The 18,783-nt window shown below is 29.0% G+C and overlaps 8 protein-coding genes across 8 annotated transcripts; 2 read left to right on the top strand and 6 right to left on the bottom strand.

The window, feature by feature from the left end:
- Window positions 1-851: 851 nt before the first annotated feature.
- On the top strand, window positions 852-2,639 carry BX663DRAFT_510964 (ATP-dependent RNA helicase DHH1). The gene is made up of 4 exons (XM_051527828.1): window positions 852-975; window positions 1,048-1,114; window positions 1,182-1,907; window positions 1,970-2,639. Exons 1-4 carry the CDS (start codon window positions 950-952, stop codon window positions 2,564-2,566), a joined length of 1,416 nt encoding a protein of 471 aa, XP_051382384.1. The 5' UTR covers window positions 852-949; the 3' UTR covers window positions 2,567-2,639.
- A 265-nt stretch (window positions 2,640-2,904) lies between these two features.
- On the top strand, window positions 2,905-3,391 carry BX663DRAFT_473559 (uncharacterized protein). Its single transcript, XM_051524201.1, has 2 exons — window positions 2,905-3,044; window positions 3,118-3,391. Exons 1-2 carry the CDS (start codon window positions 2,921-2,923, stop codon window positions 3,195-3,197), a joined length of 204 nt encoding a protein of 67 aa, XP_051382383.1. The 5' UTR covers window positions 2,905-2,920; the 3' UTR covers window positions 3,198-3,391.
- Window positions 3,350-4,643, bottom strand: BX663DRAFT_510959 (uncharacterized protein). Its single transcript, XM_051527827.1, has 6 exons — window positions 4,530-4,643; window positions 4,181-4,462; window positions 3,983-4,121; window positions 3,855-3,922; window positions 3,732-3,792; window positions 3,350-3,666 (listed from the first exon to the last, which is right to left on the bottom strand). Exons 1-6 carry the CDS (start codon window positions 4,554-4,556, stop codon window positions 3,449-3,451), a joined length of 795 nt encoding a protein of 264 aa, XP_051382382.1. The 5' UTR covers window positions 4,557-4,643; the 3' UTR covers window positions 3,350-3,448.
- A 1,504-nt stretch (window positions 4,644-6,147) lies between these two features.
- On the bottom strand, window positions 6,148-7,048 carry BX663DRAFT_552319 (uncharacterized protein; the record flags this gene model as incomplete). The annotated part of the gene is made up of 3 exons (XM_051531357.1): window positions 6,148-6,453; window positions 6,537-6,700; window positions 6,985-7,048. 3 exons carry the CDS (start codon window positions 7,046-7,048, stop codon window positions 6,148-6,150), a joined length of 534 nt encoding a protein of 177 aa, XP_051382381.1.
- A 1,679-nt stretch (window positions 7,049-8,727) lies between these two features.
- Window positions 8,728-10,843, bottom strand: BX663DRAFT_486709 (coth protein-domain-containing protein; the record flags this gene model as incomplete). Its single annotated transcript, XM_051524694.1, has 5 exons — window positions 8,728-9,379; window positions 9,456-9,815; window positions 9,888-10,127; window positions 10,219-10,690; window positions 10,813-10,843. The coding sequence occupies 5 exons, from the start codon at window positions 10,841-10,843 to the stop codon at window positions 8,728-8,730; spliced, it is 1,755 nt and encodes a 584-aa protein (XP_051382380.1).
- A 979-nt stretch (window positions 10,844-11,822) lies between these two features.
- BX663DRAFT_510952 (ADP-ribosylation factor family-domain-containing protein) lies at window positions 11,823-12,941 on the bottom strand. Its single transcript, XM_051527826.1, has 7 exons — window positions 12,796-12,941; window positions 12,606-12,693; window positions 12,444-12,503; window positions 12,300-12,383; window positions 12,109-12,234; window positions 12,025-12,050; window positions 11,823-11,960 (listed from the first exon to the last, which is right to left on the bottom strand). Exons 1-7 carry the CDS (start codon window positions 12,903-12,905, stop codon window positions 11,912-11,914), a joined length of 543 nt encoding a protein of 180 aa, XP_051382379.1. The 5' UTR covers window positions 12,906-12,941; the 3' UTR covers window positions 11,823-11,911.
- A 1,381-nt stretch (window positions 12,942-14,322) lies between these two features.
- On the bottom strand, window positions 14,323-15,123 carry BX663DRAFT_414679 (kinase-like domain-containing protein; the record flags this gene model as incomplete). Its single annotated transcript, XM_051522326.1, has 1 exon — window positions 14,323-15,123. A coding segment is annotated over one exon (801 nt), but the record flags the coding sequence as incomplete, so codon positions are not given.
- Window positions 15,124-17,465: 2,342 nt separating this feature from the next.
- On the bottom strand, window positions 17,466-18,476 carry BX663DRAFT_510948 (uncharacterized protein). The gene has a single exon (XM_051527825.1). It carries the CDS (start codon window positions 18,402-18,404, stop codon window positions 17,583-17,585), a length of 822 nt encoding a protein of 273 aa, XP_051382377.1. The 5' UTR covers window positions 18,405-18,476; the 3' UTR covers window positions 17,466-17,582.
- Window positions 18,477-18,783: the final 307 nt, after the last annotated feature.

Raw genomic sequence — 18,783 nt, 5'->3', positions numbered from 1 at the left:
TTGTGATGCTTCAGCTTTCACTTTTGTATACTTTTACTGCATGTAAAGATAATAGTTCAATATATCTAAAAAGAAAAAATATATATATATATGCTGTTATATAGAAAAAGAATACAACGATAAGTTTCCTTTTTGTGTTTACTTTTATAAGTTGATGCTTTTACATAAGCAAATAATAAACCTAAGTTTAATCAATTAATAACGAAAAACAAAAAAATATTTCTATATGACTTTATTTTCTCAAATAGAATCGTGAACATTAGTAGTTTTCTTTTTTCTTTTTCAGCTATATTTGTGAGTATATTCATTTGAGCTTTAAGGTAAATTACATGAATAAAACACACTTAATATGCTTATCCTATAAAAATCATGATTTCTTTCAAAGTTTTAGCAGATAACAGCCTCATTGAAAATGGCACTTTGTTTCTTCTATATGTAAAACTATATATTACATATCTAGACTTAGTTTGTTATACTCTAAGATACGAAAGGTTCACGTCTCTCATCATTGTCAGGTCCTTGTATCTTTTATTGAAAGTATTTCGAAATTAATTAGTTATATTTGTAAAAGCAACTACTCTGTTTACATTCAAAGTATTTGATTTCATTATTAGCGCCAACATTGACTTCTCCTTCTTTAATTTTTACTTGTTTATCATATCATAATTCCTTCATAAATGGTAATCCATAGTAGGTGCCTCAACTTACTGAAATTACTGTGATCGGCATTCAAATTGCGCAAAAGGATCAGCAAAAATAAACAATTTAAAATTTCTACTGAGTTTGTTGAACAAAACCCGATACATGATGTCAGCACAAATTCATTAAATTTCCTTACATACGTGTTCTCTATTTTTTTTTCTTATTTTTTTTTATATTAATATTAATACAAAATACATCTACATAGTTTGTATATATCTACTTCTTTATTTTATAGTATTTCTAAAAAATGGCCTTTGAACAACAGCAGTTAAGGTAAAGAAAATTTGCAATACAAATGTCTAAGCGTTACAATTCTCATTTTTTTTTTTTTTTTTCTTCTTGAAGCCATGAAAATGACAATTGGAAAAAGGATCTCGTTCTTCCTAAAAAAGATACGAGACCTCAAACAGAGGTAAAAACACCAGATACTGTAGTGTTGAGTACAGATGTTGATCAATAAAATAATAATAATAAAAAAGGATGTAACAGCTACAAAAGGGAATGAATTTGAAGATTACTTTTTAAAAAGAGAATTATTGATGGGCATCTTTGAGGCTGGTTTTGAGCGACCTTCGCCTATTCAAGAAGAAGCTATTCCTATTGCCCTTACTGGACGTGATATTTTAGCCAGAGCCAAGAATGGAACGGGCAAAACAGCAGCTTTTGTCATTCCTACATTGGAAAAAATAAATTCAAAGAAATCAAAGATTCAAGCTTTATTGCTCGTTCCTACACGTGAACTAGCTCTTCAGACAGCTCAAGTATGTAAAACATTAGGCAAACATCTTAATATTCAAGTGATGGTGACTACAGGTGGTACAACACTTAAAGATGATATTATGCGTCTTGGTGAAGTAGTTCATATCGTTGTAGGTACTCCTGGTCGTATTCTTGATTTAGCCTCAAAGAATGTTGCAGATTTTAGTGAAGCTACTACATTTGTGATGGACGAAGCTGATAAACTTTTATCACCTGAATTTACACCTATTATTGATCAACTCATCAGTTTTTTCCCCAAGGATAGACAGATCATGTTATTTAGTGCTACTTTTCCTATGATTGTTAAAAACTTTAAGGACAAATATCTTGTTAAGCCTTATGAAATTAATTTAATGGATGAATTGACTCTTAGAGGCGTTACTCAATATTATGCTTATGTAGAAGAAAGACAGAAAGTGCACTGTTTAAATACTTTATTCTCTAAGGTATATACATATATATATATTCTTCTATATATATACTTCATCGTATTAACTTCATTTCTTAGCTTCAAATTAATCAATCTATTATTTTCTGTAATTCTACAAATCGAGTCGAACTTTTGGCAAAGAAAATTACAGAATTGGGATATTCATGCTTTTATTCACATGCTAAAATGTTACAAAGTCATCGTAACCGAGTATTTCATGACTTTAGAAATGGTGTATGCCGTAACTTGGTTTGTTCTGACTTATTAACGCGTGGTATTGATATCCAAGCCGTCAATGTAGTTATTAACTTTGATTTCCCAAAAAATGCTGAAACTTATTTGCATCGTATTGGTCGTTCTGGTCGTTTTGGTCACTTGGGTTTAGCTATCAATTTGATTACTTATGAAGATCGATTTAACCTTTACAAGATTGAAAGAGAATTAGGTACAGAAATTCAACCTATTCCACCTGTTATTGACAAAAATCTATATGTTGCACCTAATGCACTTGAGGATGCACAAATTCAACAACCCAATCGCCAACAAGCTTTAGCTACACGACAACAACAACAGCAACAAGATAGGAATGAACAATCGTCACATAATTACCAAAATAATAGAGGGCGTCGTTATTATCAAAATAACAGAAATCAGCCATCTTCTTCAAGATCATAAAAAAAAAAAATTGATTACTTTCAACTGTAAATAAGTTTAGAAGGTCACCTCCTCCCTTTCTTTCCTTTTCCTTTTTTTTTATTTTTCTGCCTTATTACATACTTACAATTTACATATTTATGCAATATAAATACGTATATTTTCAATTTTCTTTTTTCTTTTTTTTTTTTTTTTTTTTTTTCGTTCTGTATATTCCCATTTGTCGTATTATACATGCCAAATAGATTGAATTTTTATTAAGTTTAATTGGTTCTTCGAAATAGTGTGACTTGTTTTAAAATCAATATAGAGCCCTGGAACAATTTCAGTCATCTTCTTTATCCTTCCTTTTTTTTTTGGCTACTCCACATAACAATGTTCCAGAGAATTGTTAATTTCTGGTTTTCTAGTTTTATCACAGAACGTCTTTTAGCAAGTCCTTTATTTAATCGTATTGCTGCAAAGACGCATCAACATGTATCTAGCGTAACAGAAAAAGGTATATACACATACATTTATATATACACATTTATGTAAAAAAAAAAAATGAAGTACTGAATAAGGTTTTATAGGAGCCAAAACGGGTGGTGAATTCATTAAAGCATTCAAGGAAAATCTTGAAAAGGAAACAAGAAACAGCATGAGAAAATAATTCTTCTTATTTTTGTACATTACATACGATTAAATTCTTCTATTTTTTTTTTTGGCAAATTACAATGTAAAATCATATTATTTATTGACATTTTCTTTGGCTTTTAGAATAAAATTCTATTTATAATAATAGTATTAACGTAGAAATCAGATATTATTATTAAACAATTTACAGGGTATTATTTTACGATACGTATATTATATACATGTGTATACATACATACACACACACATATATATATGAATAGTTGTTCATACTATATTATCAGCATTTGTTGTTGTAGAATTGGGTTCTGAGGTTATAATATTCTCCATTTTACGAGCTCGTAAATAATCAGAAACAGCTCGAAGAATAATAAACCAACCAATGAACATCATGATATATGCAACTAAATCTGCTTGTGTAGCATCATGACCCACTGTTTCATGTCCTTCGCCATCATAATCAAAGTCTTCATCTAATGTTCCCCCTATTTCATAAAGTAAATGTTATTATATATGCTTTTTAACAAAAAGAAAAAAAAAAGAAGCTTACGACTTCGAACATAAAATCCATACTGTATTAATGAAATTCCTAAACCTGCACGAGCACCATCCTAATGACAATAGAGTCAGTATAATAGTGTATATTTATTTATTTTTTTCAATTTAGCTATACCTTTGCTGCATGAGTTGTATGTAATAAATAAGTAAGCATAAATCCCACTAATTGAAAACTAGCAGAGACTAAGTTCCATCTATGTAAGTATATTCTATTGCAAAATAATAATATCATTAACAGCTTACCCATCATATTCCATAAAAAGCTAAATAAATGTCCAACTGGTAAACCTTCTACTAAAACTATATCTCCCATTCCTGCTGGAGCAATCACTGTAGTTTGCCAATAAGGCGGGGTTGCATCTGCTGCAGCCTCTTCATAAGTCTATTCCAGTATAATTTAATTTTTCTATACATTTTTTTTAAAAAAAAAACTAAACTTACTGGTGGCAGCTCTTCCACTTTGTCGGTTTCAGGTTTAGCCGATATATTAGAAAAGACACCATCGTTTGATTGAACAATGGGTGCACTATGATGTACCCTTTGTATTTCTGTAGTTGATGTATGTTCAGGAAGTAACTGATGATGCTCAGTTGATTCCACTGTGTAATCATCTTCTTGTTCATCATAAATGTTGAATGTATCTTCTAAATCAGATCTTTGTTGAGCTGCAATAGGTCGACTATTTTGTTGCTGCTCAATAGTATCTTGATCAATTTGAGCAACCTATCATAATTATATAAGCAAAAATATTGTACGTTTGATTATATATTATGTATATTTAAATATATACTTGTTCATATCTATGATGACTCTGCATAATTATAAACTTTTTTTGCTTTTTGTAGTTATAGTAAGAAAGAAAAAAGAAAAACTAAAAATTGAAAACAGCAAATTAAAAAAAAAAAAAAAAAAAAAAAAAAAGAGAGAAAAAGAAAATCAGTTCAATCTCCGACGATGTGGAGCTATTTTTCTTGGCTCTTCTTGTTGTATATGTTATATCTATAGACTAGACTATATAAAACGAAAAGTAATTATAATGTGTATTGTTTCTATTTAGACCCTTATTTTATATATTTATATATAACAGTGAATTTAAAAGTTTATGCTAAGAAGTTTTAAGTTGTATTTACTGAAATGAAATAATAGACATTATTAATTTCGGTCCAATTAGAAATAAACTTCGATGTTGTAATAATCTTTTTTTTTTTTTTTTTTTTTTTTTTTTTTTTTTTTTACTACCATGAGATTGAGCAACTATATTTTACTAAAATTCAACAGACTACTATCTCTTTCTAAATATATGTTTTTTTTTCTCGATACATTCAAATCTTTAATCAGAATAAAAGCTGCAACATAATATTCAGTAGAGTCATTGAATAGGATGTCAATATTACCATTTATTTTGAATGTTTTATATTTCTCAATCATATATACTGTTAATAAGCTATTTTTGTCTCAATGAGGAATACAAGGTACTCATGATATTATATTTTATGATCTTTAATATAGATGGTACCATCTTTGATTTTTTATTGCATTCCCAAAAAAAAAATACATGAACCCTATTACGACATGTTAAAGCAAAAGCGATGTTTTACCTTTTGATTAAAAAGGAAATCGGTAGTAAATTCCGTCTTATCTAAACAAGACATCGCTGTCTCTATTATTTGAGTTTCATTCTTTAAAACTAACAGCATATGATGTGTTCATATTTAACTTTTAAAACTAAATACATATACAAATATGGATAAACATATAAATTCATTTATTACGATTATAATAAGGAAAAAAAAATATCGTCTTTGGATTGATGAAGAAGGTCCGTTTTACTATAAATAAATAAAAACTAACAATATCTGAAACTTGAAAATATATAATTACTGTGATTTACTCTTTGAAATATGGATCTAGACAATGTATACATATACATTTTTATCTTTTTTTTTTTTTTTTTGCTCATGTAATCCAAGAAATTTATAATCAGAAAAAGAATCAAGTAGAATCTAAAGGCTGTCTAACACCCTTAAACAAGTGTCTACCAGATATAAACCAAAAGAAAATAAAAAAAAATCATGACACCATCCATCATGACCGAGGCCCAATTCATTGATTCAGCTGTCACAGGAGAAATAGAAAGAATATAAAGAATGACAGCAAAAAAAAAAAAAAAAAAAAAAAAAAAAAAAGCAAACCCAAACAAAACTGATGAAATTCAACAAAAGACTAAACCTACCTAGATGGAAGGGTCTCCCCTTGGCATATGATTACGTACCTAAATCAAACGACATAGAAGAGGTAAACCATAAGAGACATTGACAGAGATGACAAGCAGCACTCATGATAGCCTTCCCAATAAACAGCGGATCCAAAGAAAGGTAAAATAACTAAAATACAAATCACAAGTTGAATCAATAAACACCGGACGGGGATGCCATCACCAGAAATTTTGTAAAGGAACTTAGAGGATGGTAATAGACCATCCCTTGATAGACTCCCACATAAAATTCCCTAGCTGCCAAGACAAAGTTACAAAGAGAGCCAATTTGGGCTATCAGTAAGATAACAAGGAAAAAAAAAAGCTGTAATGCCTTGACTGTTGGTAACTCTTTTAAGAAAAAGGTGCCTGTTGGCATAGTTGAATTCAAAAGCTCGTCTACATCTTGGATAGAAAATAAAGTGGAAAGAATAAGCCCCAAACTCTTGGAGCATCGCATCTACGACACAAATGATGATACCTCAAGGAGCAGTTCGAGCTGCATCTTCAGTGCCCTCCACAATTTGTGCCCCACATTCATACCCTACTACTAATGCCCATCCCAGTTGACAAAAGACCAATCAAGAAGACCATACCATCATTTTTGCATACCCCCGTTGAATTTTGAAATTCGATAAAGACCCAATATGCCGATTTATGTGAAAGTGCCATAGCAGGAATAGCTATGATGATGATGATCACTGTACCTAACATAACCCAAAATAACCATAAAAATTTTTTAAAAAAGCACTAAAACGTAAACCAAGCATGTTATAGAAGGCGGCTGCGACCATTAATCCGACATATAACTGCCTCCCCCCACATCAGCACCTTGAGAGTTTATCTGCGCTGCTGATTAAAAATATTTTTGAAATAGAATAAATAAAATCGGAACCGATACCAAGTTAAGGTAATGACTATCGTCAGCAAACCAGTCAAATAAACATATCCGTTGATCCCATGCCATAAATGGGCCCCCACTTCTGATTACTTAGCATCAACGACCAAGAATAAACTTTATCTGCTAAAGGATAAGCTGAGGCCACTTCAGACATCTACATAGTTCAATCCAACATGTTGTATATCAGACTTTTCTATACAAGAAGTTTGAGGTGCGCTGTTTGATTTTGTTTCCTATAGATAAATGATAGCATGGTACATGTTAGAGATAAATAGTCATTCTATGTATATAGTTGAATAGTAATAATAATGAAGAGAATGCAATTTGAATATTGCATAAATCTTCTTCTTACTGAATAAACAGTAAATCATAAGAAAGATGGATGCATATTTATAAAAAGAAAAAAAAATCATTCTTTTTTATTTATTTCTATACTATTCATATACTAAAATGTCTTACAATCTACCAAATCTTGTATATATAGAGAAAAAGAAAATGATACATTTTCAATATTCTTATGCATATAACATAAATGATTTTAGCTGCAATTTTGATGTATATTATTGACATACGACGAGATGAGACCATCTGCTGACATATATATGTATATGTATATGTATATGTGTATAAAGAACTGTCATGTGTATACTATAGTTCATAATTAATTATGAGATTTACAGTCTCTCATAAAAAATATTTACCTATTAGTAATGTGAAAATAGACACAGTTTTGTTCTCACTTATGATATATCACTATAGAAGAAAACAAACTTTTACGCAAATGAGTAGTATGTAAAAAAAATTTCCTCTCTTTTAATACAAACATACTTTTGAAGTTAAGACATAAATTTAGAAATGATATATAAGATAAAGAATAGTCCTAATGATAATAAAAATAACAGATAATAGAATATTTAAATATCCTTAGAAGGCATTATTTGCTTTCTTGAGCAACTGAACTTAATTCAAAGGAAACTATTATTGTAATAATGTATGTTACATAGAATCACATGCATAAACGTATTTGTATTGTTTTTAAATATTTCTCTCTCTCTCTCTCTCTCTCTTTTTTTTTTTTTTTTTTTTTACTACACATAAGTAATGAATACACATACATGTATTATAAATATATTTAAAATAGTACAAGCATAATGTCTTGTTTTGTTGCTGTTTTTTTATATAAGATTGACGCTATATATACTAATTATAAACCTTAGTACAGAACATATAATAGTGTAGCGCCTTTCTAACATTTATGGCTAGAACTAAATGAAAATATGTCACTGAATGCAAAGTAATAAGACTTAATGTACGTATTAAAAGTATATATCTAACAAAAAGTAACGTAACATAAAGGGATACTTTTAAACACTAGAGACTAAGAGATGATAGTCGAGAGGATATCTATTCATCTTATTCCATGTTTATATCAAATCAATATAGGAGTGAATAACAACAACATAAGTTAAGGGCTAAAGCAACTATTGTTTTTATTTTTATCTTCGTAACCTTTTAAATTCTCTGTATAGAGAACTCATTTTTGGCTTAACAAACCATATATTATGACCTAAAGGGGCAATAAGTGTGATAGAGTAAAATTCATTCTAAAAACTAAGGTACAATTTGAATGTATCCTATTTCCATAACGTAATATAATAAAAATAGTGTAAACGATTATATTTATGAAAGAATACAAAAAGTTATAAGAGAAAAGCCCGTTAGCTATGCGATTTAAAAAAGGGCACCTGCTGTTTACACACATATCAAAGTTATTTTTTTTTATCATTTACATAAACAAAGAATATACAAATTAATGTTTAATAAGTTATTGTATTATTTTAATGGAATGGGTAATAATGGATGATAAACAGTTCTCTTTGAAATATTGGCAAGTTTGACACGAATCCACTCTTTGACAGCATAGAGAGATTTATGTCTTGTTTTGCCATTAATAGCCTTACTGTGGGAGATCTTTGAATTTAATCTGATCAAGAATTCAGCAGCAGTTGTTAAACTCAAACTGGAAGGCGTACCTTGATTTTGATTTGTTTGATTATTAAAATTATGGTTGATGATATTTTCTATAAAGTTGGGCAAGAATTCGCGTCCAGACCTGATATGTCGTAAAGATTTATCCCATGCGACATCATCTTGAATGAAGTTGACAATAGAGTCTATAACAGGATTTGAATAAGTTGGATTATATAGTTTATCAATCAATGTTTGGAGATGATCTTCAAAGAGAGCTCTATATTCAGGTACTTTTAAAAGGGCTTTAATTAAAGGTCTTGACTGAATACCGTCATAATTATTATAATCTCCTACTGAGATTTTCTTCATAGAGACCGGTCCACTTCCCATATAATAGTCAAAGTCCCAGGGAATCCAAATAAAACGATTCTGTTCTGGTGATTTATAAAGGAAGTAATTATTCGTGTTATGAAGATAGCCATCCCAAAAACCATGCAGAAATTCAAATGCCATACTAGAAAAAAATATAAGTTTGTTATCTATATGTATATGCATATGTATGTAAAAAGTATTTAATTTAATAAGCTTACCACACTAAAAAGCCTTCTACGTCAATTTGCTTTTCCCATTCTAGAGTAGTTGCTGATATTGATGCATTATTTGCTGTCTTTTGGAATTCCAATTGGTCATTAATAAACTTATTAAAACTAATGAGTTCGCTCAAGTCTTTTGCCGTCTCAGCAATAGAGTATGCAGATTTTTCGTAAGAGGCGAGATCATCCCCCTTATAAGATAAATCAGCACGACGACTGCGTGTACCACCTTCTCCTTCATAAAGAGCTCCATCCTTATAATCTTTAGATCCCGCACCAAATTCATTTGCGAGCCAAACATCATCATATTTTTCAAAAAGAGTGAATAAACCGACAGCTCGATCATTTAAAAATACTCTATTTAAATAATTTTTTTTTTGTTTTAATCATCTGAAATAACTATTGTCATTTCTTGTATGTATCACATACCTGACATAAGAGCCTCTTGTAGCAGGTTGGTTTGCAGCATAGTACATTTCAGATGCCAAGTATTCACGAATATAGCTAGGATCACTAACAGTAGTACGTAATTTTAACTTCTTGAAACCACTAAGATTATCATTAGATTTCTTCTTGAGTTTGATATTGTAAGCAAATTTAGTAAATTGTCTTGAAGATCTACCGCCAATTTCAAATTTTGCATCTGTAAATGATTTAACAAAAGTTGTACTTTTTTTTTAAAAATAAATAAATAAATAAATAAATAATAAAATTAGGAATTAATACGTATAAATGATATCATTAACTACTGCTTTTCTACCTAATGTATGTAATATTTGCCGAAATATTAATGTCCTGCAAATAATGGATATGAATATTATCAAGGTCAGATTGCTTCGCTGTAACATGTATAGTTGGAATTTCCCCAATAGGATGTAATTCATTATCGGACCGACGATTAAAGTTTTTAGTAATCGTTTTAATTTTGTCATAACTTATCAATTTCTTTGTATTCCAATCTCGATTATAGAACTCATTCAGAGTGTCTTTAGATCTACCCGACCGAGTAAACTTTTCACGTTCAATAACATCGAGAGTCCCCTTTTTAAGTATAGCATAAGCATAAGTGGCATTGGAAGGAGCTTCACCTTGGAAAAGGATACTACTCAGAGGAGACGGTTTTAAGGCATAAACAACATTATTAACTATAACACCTGCATCTGTTGATGGAGAATTAAGAATAACATTATATGTTATATCTGCGGTAACAAAAGCAATCTGGATGACGAGCCCTATAATAATGACGAATTATTGTAAATTTACATACATACATACATATATATATGAATAGATATAACCATTTTTTTTATTTTTATTTTTTTTTGCACAAAGTGTCAATTGTCAAGATTCATACCTATTATCAATGGATAAAGAAACAGTAGCATGTTTTATTTACAAAATAGACAAAAAACAAATTAAATAAAAAAAAAAAAGACGCAATTTATATGTAAAATGAAAGTCTTTTTCTTGGGGGGGAAAGATTAATAAAATACATTACATAGTATGTACTATTACGAAAAGAAAGACAGAAAGGGAGGGGGGTTTTTTTTGTAAGTCCTTAAAAAGATGATTTACTTAATTAGTAAGAAGAGATCATGATGTCTATCTTTTTTTAGAACTATTCTAGCCATTGGATCTACTCAGGAGAAAAAGAATACTCTTTATACTTTTGTCTATTAATAATATAGAAATAGATATGCAAACTGTATGTATTAGAATGCATGTATAGAAGACAAATAAAATCTTAAATCAAAGAGCATACACATATTAATAAAATCTTTAAAGGAGGCTGAATTCAACTTAATGCATAGGCATTAGTAATTATAAAATGGCCAAATATGTTTCTTCTTTTTATTATTATTGTTACTGTTTAACAAAATTGAATTACTCCTATCTAGGATTACAAGTACAAGAAGTTAAAGACGTTTAAATAATATAACCATATGTAACCATGCAATAGCAGCTATAATGTCCAATTGACTGTGAGGGGAAGAAGTTTTTTTTTTTTTTTTTTTTTTTTTTTTTTAGGAATGACAAATTAAATTCTAATAGGCATCTGCTATTATCCCAATTTTAATATACTAGTTAAAAGTAACTTGAGCTACCTTTTTACACGTTTTAAAGTAAACTCAACAAAAAAAATCTCGAGGGCTACTAAAAAAGTAAACTCTCTCAATTTGTCTCCTACTTTTGTAATAGTGTAACAATTACTGTGTATATTTTAGTAAAATGTTCGAGGAATAAAATAGGTTCCATTTTAATAAAATATAATCCAGCTTGAAAGAAAAGAAAAAGAAAATACTACAATTATGCTTTTTTACATGTAAAATTCAATATTTCGAGAACTAATAAAATAAAAGATTTGTTTATTCTATAAGTAGAAAAGAAAAAAAAAACTGTCAAAAATGATAATTATCTTCTACACTGTCAATTTTATTATTATAGTCATTTATTTATGATCCAGCTATTTGTAGTACAACCCAATCCAGTCCTTCATATAAACTTTATATTATAAAAAAAAAAGGTCAATTTTACTATTAATTTGAAACTCAATAATGATTTATACCCTTCTCCTGTCAATGCAGAGCATGCCTATTAAATGAAAAATTTAATTAATATTAAGAATATTATTTTTAATTTTATTATTTACCTGGATATGCCATTGTCTATCTTTAAGTTTACTTAAACCTAATGCATCTGATATTTTTGCTGCTCCTAAAGCACCCTTTGCATCCTGTTTATTCGCAAATACTAGCAAACTAGTGTTTTGTAATTGCTATTATTACAGATTAAATAATCTTGAACTTAAATTTTCTTTTTTCTTCATCATGTTGAACTTACATCGCTTTCCATCATCTGATGTAATTCTTGTCTTGCTAAATGTAATCTATTAACATCTGTACTGTCAATTACCATTATAACTGCCTAAGAAATATAATTTATTAACCTCCAAGATGAGTAGTATTAAAAATTTGAATAACATGCCTTTGTATCTATATAATAGGTCTTCCAAGTACTTCGTAAAGATTCTTGGCCTCCAATATCCTACATCATAATATTTATATGAATATTTTTTTTTTTTAAAAAAAAAAAAAAGCATTCATTAGATCTAAAAATACGCATACTTCGTCTTGTAACTAACTTTACCCACATTAGGAATTTTAAGTTTTTATATTCAACCTCTTCAACATTACTACCAATAGTTGGAGTAGTTGTTACAATTTGATTCATCAATCTAGAAATGAAATGATGAGTTATGACCTGCTTTTTATATGTACATGTATAAATAAGGAGATGAGGGGGGGAGAAGAAGGGATAATTTTATTTTGATCCATACAATTTATATAGAATGGTTGTTTTACCAGCATTGTCTAAGCCAACAATAATAAGCTTTACTTGAGTTTTCGAAAATAGCTTATTCCATAAATTACTAAACAGAATGCCCATCGTTAATCTTTATTTGTATATGAAGAAAAAAAAAAGAGAGTCAGAGAAATAAATAAATAAAAAAAAAAGGTGAATGTAATGCACAATGGATGAGTTTTAAAACTGAATTTTATTCATTCATATTACTTCTTTGCACCTACTCATGGATATATATTAGTGTCCAGTTTACTATTGTGCCCTTAGTTCTTTAACAGGCATTTTCATTGGTATTCTATTATAAAAAATGCTTCTTCGGAAGCACTTTTTCCCGTAATAATAAAAAAACATGAATAGCGATGATACCTTCAAATCGATTTATATATTATTTCTCCAGGATAACCTATATGAAATTTATTAAAATATGCTCACTGCTTGCTATCCTTATATCTCCATCAGCTTTAAATTCTGGTTGCTAATGATAAGACTTAAATGTAGTTGATGCTTACGTTAGAGTCTCAATTTTTTACCACTTAATCAAACTCAACACTGCCCTTACCCTAATTCCCAATCTAGAAAACTAGAACTAGGAACTAGGAACTAAACTAGACTTTTTTTTTTTCATCAGAAAACACACGGTGTTATGTTTAAATGTATATAGTTGAATATACATATATTAAGTCATAGAAGAATGCTTATCATTCCTGCTGCACAAATTACTTTCTAGACAAGTAAAGCATCCTACTATAGCATCCCTACAGCTCGTACATTAGCTAATCATTTGTACCTTACTCTATAAGATGAATTATTTAACCTTTAATAAAATCCATCATTCACGACTCAATCCGAGGAATTAACTAATTATTTTGTTATACTATAACTAGCATACAGCTTGTTTGGCATGATTTATACCTTCATTCTTCTCATGTGCTCCTTTCTTTTTCTATCCTTCGTTTTTTTTTTTTTTTTTTTTTTTTTTTTTTTTTTTTTTTTTTTGACTGACTAGGGTAATATAAAATTTTAAAGATATTATTCGTTAGTGTCTCAGATAGGCTGCTCAGTAGTTATTCTGCTTACTGCCTGAATAACTTCACAGAGCAGCATGATATATACTGTTTCTAAATCTCTAAATTTATTAATAAGTCCTTTTCCTTCCTTTTAAATTAGCTTTCAACATGTCAAATAGATACATATTTAGTATCTTATCTGGACTCGTTTGTTGGTTAGTCATATGTATAATTCATCATAAACTTGTTTGCTTCTTTTAGTATAAACACACACACACATACACACACCTTTACTGCTGCAGCAACTGGAACAAAGGTTCCATATTTTTTTTCCCTTTTCCCCCTTTCCTACGCACTAATTCTGTCATTATTATATTATTTTACTTTTTGTTTCTCTGTTTTACCCTTAAAGCAAATTTTTTTAAGGAGCCTTTCTTTTTCAAAAATTATATTTTATTATATGTATAGAAAAAAAAAACCTATTTAAATGTATTCCAATAGCTTATAATTTCCTTTATAGTCTTTCTATTATCTGGATAAACTTGGAGCATTAATTCTAATAGGTTTTTAAATAGTAGATTTTCTACATGATCTCGTATAACTATCTTTAAATAGTTCTTCATATCGTCATTAAATGTCATTAAATTCTTGATATGTGTTGCATCTTCAAACAAAATCAGTCCTTCTGTAACTAGAGTATAAATTACGCAACCTAGAGACCAAATATCAACCTTTTTCAACTGATCTAATGTAATCTGTTTCTCTTGAATAATCTCAGGCGCTGTGTAGGATGTATGGGGTGGGAACTTAATCCCGCCTCTTGAATACACGTACTTATCAGTTAGTAAACGCGCAAAGTCAAAATTACCTAGACGCCAGTCAGTTGTTTTCATTTCATGATTAATATAAAAGGAAGTGAGATCTATCGCTAAATGTGCAAATCCATGACTGTGAACTGTGTCTATACTTTTTAAAAGTGCATTGATAGACCACACTTTATAGCCAATTTGATGAGTATCAACAAAGGACGAATTTGATGGCTTCATCATTATATGATAAAGGGAGTACTCAGGGATCATAGGTGATGTAATCCAAATATATTGATAGTTAAATATAGGAGTAGGCCTATTCAAGACAATAGCGCGCTCACTTTTGATGATATAAGGCTGTATTAAGTTTTTATCTTTCCTTTGTTGATTAGATGTAATGCAAAGAACGGCATGCACAGAACGAACAAAAGTATCCAAACGATGATTTGAAAAGTAGTGAATCGTTTGCTTTTCTCCTTTGTTTGTATAAAATGTACGGATTGAATATCCTTCTTCTAAATAAGTCACCTTTTCATCAGCGTAAGATATATATTTCCCACTGAACAAACTTAATGGTCCCTGTATATCAGGTTCTAATTGTAATAATTCTTCCTCAGCTAACTGAGCAAAGTCAATCAAGTCCCTATTGTAGGATAACGGCCGTATATTGGGCCTATTTTCATTATCGTCGTAATACTCTTCAGGGATCGACAAGACTTCCTGTAACAGACTACTTGTATGACTGTGGTTACCATCATTGAATTGTGTTTGACCTGTTACCTTTGGATTCACTACTACAAAGGGAGTCATAATAGAATCATGTTTAGTGTCAGTTAGTTTGTGGCTCTTAATGTTGCGTTGTGATATTTCCAAGCTTTCGATAGTTTGATCCATTTGTTTATTTTTTCGTCTTCTAGCGTAAATAACGAATCCAATTGTAATTAAAAGAAATACAATAACGCCTATTACAATACCAGCAATTGAACCTTTATTTAAACTACTCCCTGACTGAGAATCGTTTGCGTCAACTTCCGATACTAAATGTGTTTCAGTAACCATCTCTCCTGCAGATTCAGTTACCATCACAAGTTGATTTGTAGTTTTATTATATGTAAAAAAGTTATAATTATAGGGCAGATTTTGCTGCTCTTTATCAGAGTTTGTTGCAATCAACATGGCTGCCTTGGGGAAATCTTCGTTATTCTTTCCAACGTAATGATAACTATGAAAAGTGTATGCACCATCTGAAGATTGTAATTTAATATTATCAACAGGCTCAATAGCACGCTTTTGATTATCATGACGGTAATGCATTTCTATAAACATAGTCGTTTAATCAACCTCCAATATATATGTATATAACAAATAATAGTGTCATACCTGTCACTGATAATGGGTTTTCTATAACTGGTATATCCGTTCTGTTAACCTGCTTAACTTGATGTGATCTATTTATATTGCTTGAATGAGTGCCATTGTGATTATAAACATCTATTTTATAGTCAATACTGTTGAGCAATAAAGTGGTATAATTTGAAAGCAACGAATCATATGTAATGATATCTAGTATTCCAGTTGTTTCATAATATATGGCAATATATTCTATAGTTGAATTCATATTTACAAAGACTTGTCCTACGGGAACTCGATGAATTGAGTTATTATAATCGAGGTTGTTTAAATGTATTCTACTGGTAGCATATTGCCGGGTATCTAACCTATATGCATTTATTTCATGGCTTTGAATAAGATATAGAGTTTGAAATACTGAACCACCTCTTGCCAAAATGCCAATCTCTGGTATTTGTTCTTCAATAATGATTTGAGAATTATTGAAATTAGTAGCGGCAAGCATTGTTGAATTATGAGTGGTAGCTATATAAGCCAATGAAGAACTATTTAGATAGAGTAGCGACCATAATTGTGTATTTAAAAGTTGAATCGTTGTCTTTTCAAATATTAGGCTACTGTCTTCAAAGAGCTTTAGTTGATAAATAAAAGTTGTGATTGAATTATTAACAATACTAGAACCTTTACATTCATTAATTTATTAATATATTTATATGAATATATTATGCATTGTTTTGTACACATACTTTCAAAGTTCATGTAAATTGAAGAGTAATTGGTTGCAAATGAGCATAACCCACCAAAAGTAGATTTGTTCATACTTGGATAATTAGCAATGCCCGAGAGTGGTTTTGTTACTAGTGTTTTGTTCATATTAAAATAAAAATTTAAATGATAATCATCTATAGCTGTTAATGTATCGTTATTTTTCGATATAAAAACGAATACATTATTTTTTAAATCATATTCAGAGCAAATTATACTAGTCAAGTTAGACATGATGATAATAGATATAGAAGTGAATAAATGGTTAACATATAAATAGTGAAGCGAGGCCTTTTCATATTTGAAGTAAAATAGAAAAAAAAAGGGCTTAGTAAAGTTGAAGGGTTATGTTGTATTTTTTTTTTTTTTTTAGAACTGGATTACTAAGCCACATAGCATTTAAAAATAAACCTTTTCTTCTTGTTGTTGTAATACAAAGGTCTTTTGTTATATAATATGAACCTCCACTTCTATCTTTTATTTTCATTATTACTATAAGCAAATATTATACATATTATTATTTTCAACAAAAATTACGAATAAATTCTATTTGTAGAATTAATAGAGTATAAGAAGATAATATTAAAAATAAGATGAATACAATTGAAGCTATTTTCTTTTTTTTTAAAAAAAAAAGTTTTGGGCTTTGTTATATAAAAATGTATATACAAAATATGTGTATATACACATATACATATTTATATAGATGACTGTTGTGCTTTATTATTTTATTAATTATAAATAGGACTTCATATAAGCAAGCCTTTCTTTAATGAGTATAATATTGGTTAAATATATAAATATACATAGTGGCTTTTATATGGATATAATTAATTTAATATTCTATAAATAATGATATTATTTACTTCTACTAATAACTCTTCATCTTCAATCGATTGTAAGCTTTTTTCTATTAATAATGGACTATTACTTACATCCAACATTTTATTATTGTTATTTCGTCTATCCTTTAAGTTTAATAAAAACTGATCAGAATTGGGAATAAGCTTTAAAATTTCTAGATTAGAGCATAATTCAAATAGTTTAATGATATTTTGACTTGTCCATGACCTTTTAGTTGGCATCGTTAAAAACTTTAGTGAAGATAAAATATTGTTTTGTAAGGAGAATATCTCAAGTAAACTGTCTGAGTGTAAATGAATTTGGCAACGAAGAATCGAGACTTCTTCTAATTGTGGACATTGTTTGATAAATTTACCAAAAGTAAACGCATCCATAGATACAAAACTTAACTTCCGTTCACCAATTAATTTTAGACTTTTTAAATAAAGTATTTTTTGATTCGTTCGAAAAGCATGATCTGATAATGTAGACCAACCAAAGATAGCTAAATCTTCTAAAAAACAACAGTTTTCTAGAATATATCGAACAACAGAATCACGTACATTCCAAATTTGGATTTTCCTGATAAAATGTAAATGAGACTGTAAAATTGACTTAAGATTTGATAGCTTCCACAAGTAATTATTTGGATTTAATTGAATATTTTCCCACAATGAAGGATGATCGCAATACATTCTCGTTCGTTTTGATACTACTCTTAAGACAGAAAGATCCTTTGGTTCAAGCTTTTGAATTATATTCCATATAATTTCGGAAGGTAAAGGATATAAATTATTATTATTTTTCATAATAAGTTTGATTTTATTATCGGTCAATATTATAATAATTAAATAAAAGGGAAAAAGAAAAAACAAAAGAAAAGAAAGAAAAGAAAAGATAAGAAAAAGAAAAGGAAGTAAATTATATTGTTATTTAACTGGTTTATAAGAGTCGGTTTCAACCGAAAAGAAAAAAAAATATAACGTGTAATAATTGAAATAAACATAAACAACGCCATGATGCAGGACCATTTAAATAATATTTTCATTAAACATATTTTTATTTATTTATTTTTTAATTTTTCCCCCACAAACAAAAAAGAGTATAAACTGAGTTTTATTATTATTTTATGCATTTTTTTTTATCATAATGATTAGTTGAATGTTAAAATGTGTCAGATTTAATAAA

This window comes from Cokeromyces recurvatus (genome assembly GCF_025118155.1).
Source record: "Cokeromyces recurvatus strain NRRL 2243 chromosome Unknown BX663scaffold_14, whole genome shotgun sequence".
NCBI classification, from domain to species: domain Eukaryota; kingdom Fungi; phylum Mucoromycota; class Mucoromycetes; order Mucorales; family Mucoraceae; genus Cokeromyces; species Cokeromyces recurvatus.
The sequence above is the reverse complement of the archived record's forward strand: the minus strand, read 5'-3'. Positions and strand labels throughout refer to the sequence as shown.

What these genes read in the sequence shown, in the direction of transcription:
- BX663DRAFT_510948 (XM_051527825.1), bottom strand. Translation starts at nt 18,404, where the DNA reads ATGAAAAATAATAATAATTTATATCCTTTACCTTCCGAAATTATATGG.
- BX663DRAFT_473559 (XM_051524201.1), top strand. Translation starts at nt 2,921, where the DNA reads ATGTTCCAGAGAATTGTTAATTTCTGGTTTTCTAGTTTTATCACAGAA. An exon ending in ATCTAGCGTAACAGAAAAAG is followed by an intron (nt 3,045 to 3,117) that starts GTATATACACAT and finishes AAGGTTTTATAG; the next exon opens with GAGCCAAAACGGGTGGTGAA.
- BX663DRAFT_510959 (XM_051527827.1), bottom strand. Translation starts at nt 4,556, where the DNA reads ATGCAGAGTCATCATAGATATGAACAA. An exon ending in AAGTGGAAGAGCTGCCACCA is followed by an intron (nt 4,122 to 4,180) that starts GTAAGTTTAGTT and finishes ATACTGGAATAG; the next exon opens with ACTTATGAAGAGGCTGCAGC. An exon ending in ATACAACTCATGCAGCAAAG is followed by an intron (nt 3,793 to 3,854) that starts GTATAGCTAAAT and finishes TATTGTCATTAG; the next exon opens with GATGGTGCTCGTGCAGGTTT.
- BX663DRAFT_510964 (XM_051527828.1), top strand. Translation starts at nt 950, where the DNA reads ATGGCCTTTGAACAACAGCAGTTAAG. An exon ending in TTTGAACAACAGCAGTTAAG is followed by an intron (nt 976 to 1,047) that starts GTAAAGAAAATT and finishes TTCTTCTTGAAG; the next exon opens with CCATGAAAATGACAATTGGA. An exon ending in ATACGAGACCTCAAACAGAG is followed by an intron (nt 1,115 to 1,181) that starts GTAAAAACACCA and finishes ATAATAAAAAAG; the next exon opens with GATGTAACAGCTACAAAAGG.
- BX663DRAFT_510952 (XM_051527826.1), bottom strand. Translation starts at nt 12,905, where the DNA reads ATGGGCATTCTGTTTAGTAATTTATGGAATAAGCTATTTTCGAAAACT. An exon ending in CCTATTATATAGATACAAAG is followed by an intron (nt 12,384 to 12,443) that starts GCATGTTATTCA and finishes TATATTTCTTAG; the next exon opens with GCAGTTATAATGGTAATTGA. An exon ending in ATCAGATGATGGAAAGCGAT is followed by an intron (nt 12,235 to 12,299) that starts GTAAGTTCAACA and finishes CTGTAATAATAG; the next exon opens with CAATTACAAAACACTAGTTT.